Here is a 6,912-nt window from a genome sequence, read left to right as displayed (position 1 = left end):
GCCACCCAATAAACACACAAATAGAATCGTTCATAGGACAAGCATAAAATCTCCATCCGAGATTAAGTAAGGTCCATGATGTTTTCACCACTGCAAGCTTTCCACAAAAGCAAACCACAATTGTTATTGTAAGAGCTCAAGAGGTAGAAAGGGAAGAAGAAAGATGTTTCGGGAAGGTCACAATGGCGAGGAACATATTTAAAGGGAATATAATTTTTTTCATCTACAAAAATGGTCCCTAAAAGGTGTAAAGACGAATATACTCTCACATGGGAGGCACATTAGGGGGTTAACAGTAACAACTTAATGAGAGTTAAGATGGGGGACCATTTTCACATAAAAACATGGCCAAAAGGCAATGGCGGAGCTAAGAGAGGGCCAGGGGGCATGGCCCCCCCTCTGATTTTTGGCATTCTAATATATATATATATATATATATATATATATATATATATATATATATATATATATATATATATATATATATATATATATATATATATAATAGATTTATCAGTTTGCTAACGTCATAGCCCCTGCGATGTATTATGTATAGTAAGGTTACTCTGTAATTGAAAAAATTATTTAAAAAAGTAATTAACTATGAATATTAAATAATCAACAAATTGGTTATGTTCGATTATTACGCACGTAAATCAGTTCCAACAGAAGCGGAGAAGCGAGAAGTTTGTTGACAAAAATCAATAACAATTCTAATAAAACTAGGATACTGATTTTAGGAAACTAAAACTCTATAAAAGAAAATCAAACAACAAATTTAACATCCAAATTATTCACAACATAAGAGATCATCAAATTTGCTTCTGCTGGAAATCACACCGAGTGCTCATCCGCTGGAGTCACCCAAAAATCCACCACCTGAGTTAGCACGGGAAAAAACCCACTGCCGGAAAACGTACCCATTGGGTCTCCGATCGACACCGCCCTTGCTGATTTTTGTTACTCCGACCAACATTGCGTTGATATCTTCTGTGTTTCCGACCACAAATCGCCACCGTAGCCGCCACTGCCGCCGCCGGAGTGCTTACCATACGCCCTTTCTGACTTCTGTGTCTTGGCCACCGATAGATCGATCTCCGACCAGATGGTGCGACTCTTCAATCTCTCTAATCAGTTATCCCCTTGTAAACTTCTTGGTTCTCTCTCCAGTCTCCTTTTTTCTTTCTCTCTCTATAATATCATGACGATGTTTATATTTCTCTCTCTATATAATATGTTAATGGTTGAAACTTAATTGGAGAATGGAGAGGGTACTAGCTGTCAATTTTAAAAGTGTTATATTTTTGAATTGTTTAATCCTATTAGCTGTCAAATTAAAAGGATATAATTTTTAATTGTATAATACTATTATCTATCATTTGTTTTTTTGATAAAACCTTAGAATAAGTTTTGTTTGTTTAGTGGAAACTTTTAGAACAAAGTCCGATTATTTGTTTATAATAATAATAATAATATGTTAACTATTATTTTTGATATTATTAATTTTGTAGTTACTTGTTAACTATTTATTAATTATGCCATGTAGAGTAAGCCAAAATGAAAAACAAGCAACACTTGATGGATTTTTTAAAAGAAAACATGAAAGTTCTTCTCAAGTACCGGTAGAGCCACCCCAAATGTTATAGATGCAAATACTCTTAATGATAGTGATCTTGTGGGCGCAACTCAACCCAAAAAACCTTGTCTTGAAATGAATGATGTTGATCTTAATACACTAGAACGAGATCCTAGTTTATGTATCCAAATTTACGATTATCCAATCAATCAACGAGATACAGTTCGGCGAGCTTATATGAATCTTGGTCCCTTTCAACCAATACTTTCTGCATATCCAAAATCTGGACCAGAAGACCATAAACGTAGCTTTCAAGGTTCTTGGTTCAAGCAATTTCCATGGCTTGAATATTCACAGAGTTTAGATGCTGCATTTTGTTTTCCATGTTTCCTTTTTAACAACCCTTCTGGAATGGGATACTATGGCCAACAGGCATTTACTATAGATGGATTTCAAAATTGGAAGAAAGTAGGTGGGAAAAAATGCGTTTTTTTGCAGCATATGGGAACTGAGTGTACATCTCACAATGTTGCACAAAAATCATACGGTGATTTGTTAAATGAGACTCAAAATATACGAAATACGTTTGAGAAATTTACCGATGAAGATCGTAAGAAGAATAAATTGAGATTAAAAGCTATTATTTATGCAGTCCGTTGGTGTGCCTTTCAAGCAATTGCATTTAGAGGTCATAATGAAAGACCAGATTCCATTAACAAAGGAAATTTCCTTGAAATGTTGGAGGCAATTTGTTCTTTTAACAATGAGATGAAAGAATTGTTTTGTACTGCTCCTAAACATGCATCATATACATCACCAACAATTCAAAAGGAGATTTTAAACCTTATTTCTAATAGGGTGAGACGGATGATTTGTGAGGAGATTGATGGTGGAAAATTTTGTTTACTTGTTGATGAAGCACGTGACGAGTCTAACAGAGAACAAATGTCTATTGTTTTGAGACTCGTAAATAAAGATGGCGTTATTATGGAGCGTTTCTTTGGACTTGTTCATGTTCCCGACTCTACATCACAAACTTTGAAGGATAGAATATATTTTCTATTGACACATAACAATCTTGATTTTAAGTCGATTCGTGGCCAAGGGTATGACGGTGCAAGCAATATGCGAGGTCATTTCAAAGGTTTACAAGCATTGATTTCAAAGGATTGTCCATTTGCATATTATGTTCATTGTTTTGCTCATCAATTGCAATTAGCATTAATGGTTGCTTCAGAAGGAGTTATTGTGGTGCAAAAGTTTTTTACTAAATTATCTTTTGTTATCAACGTCGTTGGTGCTTCTTCCAAGCGTTCCGACCAACTAAGAGATGCACAAGCTGAACAAATGGCATATTTTAAATCTATTGGTGAGTTAGAGACTGGTAGAGGCCTCAATCAGATTGGTACATTACAACGGGCTGGGATACCACATGAGGTTCTCACTTGAAATCGGTTTCAAGCTTAATAAAAATGTTTAGTCCAATTTGTGAGGTTTTACTTAAAGTTATTGAGGATGACATTGGTTCGATCAAAGGAGATGCAGATTCAACATATGAGACTATTACTACATTTGAATTCATTTTTGTTCTACATCTCGAGAAAGAAATAATGGAGATCACAGATTTACTTTGCCAAGCTTTACAAAGATAATCTCAAGATATATTGAATGCATTGAGGCTAGTTGCATCCACCAAATTGCTATTACAAAAAATGAAAGATGAAAGATGGGATAGTTTTCTCGCTCATGTTAAGTCATTTTGTCTTGAACACAACATCGATATCCCTGATTTGTCTTCTTCTTACTTTAGTAGAGGGGCTCGAGCTCATAATGAGCATATCGATTATACACTTGAACATCATTATCGAGTAGATATTTTCATCGAAGCAATTAACTATCAGTTAATGGAATTAGATCATCGGTTCAATGATAGCTCGATGGAGTTACTCCATCTTTCAACAACTTTAGATCCTAAAAGTTCTAATGAACCTTTTCGAAGTGGTGATGTATGTCAATTAGTAGAAAAGTTTTATCCTGAAGATTTCAATGAAATCGAGATAAATCTTTTGAAGATGCAACTCCAACATTACGAGGTGGACGTCGTTCAACGTGAAGAATATAAACAATTGATATCTATTTTAGAATTGTGTCAATGGTTGATAAAGACTAGAAGAGCAACCAATTTTTATCTTATTTATCGAGTAGTTAGCCTTATACTCACTCTTCCGGTTTCCACAACTACAACTGAGAGATCATTTTCAGCAACGAGTCTTGTTAAAACAAGACTACAAAATAAAATGGAAGATGAATTTTTGAACGACTCATTGGTTTTATACTTCAAAAGGGAGCTTGCAGAAAAAATTACTTTAGAGACGATCGTGCAAGACTTTAAATCGACGAATTCCACTTTAATGAGCGATGTTAGAATATTTTATATTAATTTTTTTTATATTTTATGACGTTGAATCGAATAAATTTTGTTAGTGCTTTTAAAAATTTAGTTTCGGCCCCCCGGTATAACTTTTCGTTTTCCACCCCTGCCAAAAGGACCATGAAGCTAAAGACGTTAGGATTTTGACTAAAACCTAGAAAAAGTACATACCACAGGAAACATTTTTGTAGTAAACAAAAATGTAATGACATGTTAAAAATATTACACTAACAACTTAAAAGCATTATGTTTTGCTAAATTTTGACAGCTTAAAATCATGCTATTATTTATTATATTTATATAATTAATATATACAATATATTAACAAAGCCCCCAATTGAGGGTTCAGAACGAGACTAACCACCCCCACCATTGCTCCTAAAATTAAAACGGAGGTTAACCTTTCCTCCCGCTTCGAGCCCGATTTTTTAATACAAATACCCACTTATATCATATGATGGTCCTACGAGACTTTTTGACATCCTTAAATTTTAGAATTCACATATATCTTATTATATTATAGTCAAATTCAATCGAAAGCTTAAATAGCTCAAAAGAATTATTATTATTACATTAACTAGAGAACAACTTTGACTCAACTCTCAAATAGCTAGAAAGTAATAGAATTTGTTAAGAAATATGTGACATCAAATAGATATAGCAGAAGCCCATACAAACATTTTCCAATACACCACATTTTATCACAACCATGTATCTATTTTTGATCACTCAAAAAGAAAAACACTTGTGAACAACCCCTTCATTTTTCTCGACGAAAATATCAATTAGAGATTAGAGATAATAATAAATATTAGAGATAATTATCAATTAGAAAACAAATAGTTTTGTTTTTAGATAACGTATCAGCTTGTAACGAATTTTTATACTTGCTCTTATGAACCGTCTAACATCATGAATATGATTATTGTTTAATTTTGTACCTTGATTAGTAGTTTTATAAGAATCTTTAAGATTTTGCTCAGAGTTATTTATAGATTCTTGGATTTGCTGTATTTTTAAAAGAATATTTCTATTAGGAATACAATTCATCAAGATTTTGTTAGACATAATTAAATGATTTAAGCATGAATTTGATTAATTTGATTATTAAAAACGAGTGCTATTTTAACAAAAACTTCAAATCTTGTAGAATTAATAGTTAGAATAACTCGAAATGAAATTATCATAGAGAAATAAAAGCAACACAATGATAAAATATTTTAGATAATACCTTCTTGAATTAGGCTTGAATTACAATCAGTACATACTTCTGGAGAAAGAATTATTTGAAAATCTAAAGACTTTGAACATCTACTAGTAGAAAGAGAGACTCTTGGAGATTTTTTAGACATGAGATGAACATTTTTTAGAGAATGAATTTTTTCTTGTGTCTTCAACTAAAGGATAATCTCTATTTATAATCATCTTGGAGTCTTCAAAGTCTTGAAATCATCTAGTGATATTTTTCACCGTAAGAACCCATGGCCAATCAATAGAAATAATTACTTGTAAGTGGTTGTCCTTGAAATTGGTTGTCATTCATCTTTTGAAACAATTGTCGTTTGTAATCAATGACCATCTTCTTTTGATAAAGCAAGCCATTATAAAACATCTTCTAAAGTTTTTTGTCTTCATATCATCATTGATCATAGATTTGATAATAATTTTGATAAAAATTGTTTATACATAAATACATGAATACCTACATAGTATACATGCATACGTATTTGAAAAACGAAATTTTGATAATAGAAGAAACGAAATATCCCACATTTAAAGTATTACATCAAATTTATGGATAATGATTTCTTATTCTTCATAAGGATCATCAAAAGGGTCTTGAGCGTCTTCAAATAAATCATTCTTTATAGATTTTGGAGAATCGTCAGAAACTGATGGAGTTTGGCGAATTTCTTGAAGTAATTTTTGAAGTTCTTCAGGGGAAGAGGTAGCAGTATCTTTAATTCTTGCAATTAAATCCACATCACTTTTGGGAAGACTGTTGATAAAAGTGGCTTCAACTTCTGGTTTTTGAATATATATTTCTTGATAATGTTTAATTACTGCTTGTTCACTGGCTTGAGAAATCTTCATTTTATCCCACCATTTTGAGCGAAATTGGCGATTAAGCCAAGGAGGAGAGGAATCCTTTGCTTCTTGATAATGAAAAGTCCAAGACATTATCCATGGAACTTTAAATATCATGGTGAATTGTAACATGTATTCAAATTCTGGAATTTGTTGAATAAACAATTCTTAAATTTGAGATATCCAGCGTAAATTTCTTTTGGCAAACAATTTGGAAGAATACCCATATATTTGTACCAATTGATAAACCATCTTGGATATTCACAATTGAAGTTCAAATCAAAGAAGATAAACCATGAATGTGAATAATTCCGAATAAAGAATGCCTTAGTCCAGGCGTCTTGATAATCATAGTAAGAAAATCTGGGATAAGCAGGATAACTTATAAGAGGTTTTTCAGAGTGAAGGTTTGGAACCCAACTTTCTGGAGAAATGATTTTGATAATATGAGCTTTGCTAAAATCAATGTTTCCCTCTTTAGAATTAGAACGATGAACAAAATTGACTGAACCAGATTCTTGCAGAATAGCTTGATAATATTCTCGGGTTTTATACGAATCAACATAAAAGGTTTTCCCTTGTCCAAAGAGATGATTTGTGAGAACATGAAAACCTTGGTGCAACTTATGGATTTGAAAATCTTCAAGAATTTGAACTCTTAGGAAATTTGGATTAAGAACATAAGGAGTTTTTGTAGAAGGGCTAGGAGTAATAGATTTTTGAGTTTGAGGAGTTATAGGTTTTGCAAAAGGGCTTATTGTGTCGGTTGAAGTAACTTTTGGAGTAACAAGCTTTGACTGAAGGATATTAGAATAAA

The 6,912-nt window shown here is 32.5% G+C and overlaps 2 protein-coding genes across 2 annotated transcripts; both read left to right on the top strand.

Annotated features, from left to right (window-relative positions):
- The first annotated feature begins 1,813 nt into the window (after positions 1–1,813).
- On the top strand, positions 1,814–3,228 carry LOC145076543 (uncharacterized). Its single transcript, XM_079022378.1, has 2 exons — positions 1,814–2,981; positions 3,083–3,228. Exons 1-2 carry the CDS (start codon positions 1,814–1,816, stop codon positions 3,226–3,228), a joined length of 1,314 nt encoding a protein of 437 aa, XP_078878504.1.
- A 60-nt stretch (positions 3,229–3,288) lies between these two features.
- LOC145076542 (uncharacterized) lies at positions 3,289–4,069 on the top strand. The gene is made up of 2 exons (XM_079022377.1): positions 3,289–3,996; positions 4,061–4,069. Exons 1-2 carry the CDS (start codon positions 3,289–3,291, stop codon positions 4,067–4,069), a joined length of 717 nt encoding a protein of 238 aa, XP_078878503.1.
- The last annotated feature ends 2,843 nt before the right edge of the window (positions 4,070–6,912 follow it).

Source organism: Lactuca serriola, chromosome 9, assembly GCF_051521515.1.
Source record: "Lactuca serriola cultivar US96UC23 chromosome 9, Lser_US96UC23_V15, whole genome shotgun sequence".
NCBI classification, from domain to species: domain Eukaryota; kingdom Viridiplantae; phylum Streptophyta; class Magnoliopsida; order Asterales; family Asteraceae; genus Lactuca; species Lactuca serriola.
This window is presented reverse-complemented; position numbering and strand designations above follow the sequence as displayed.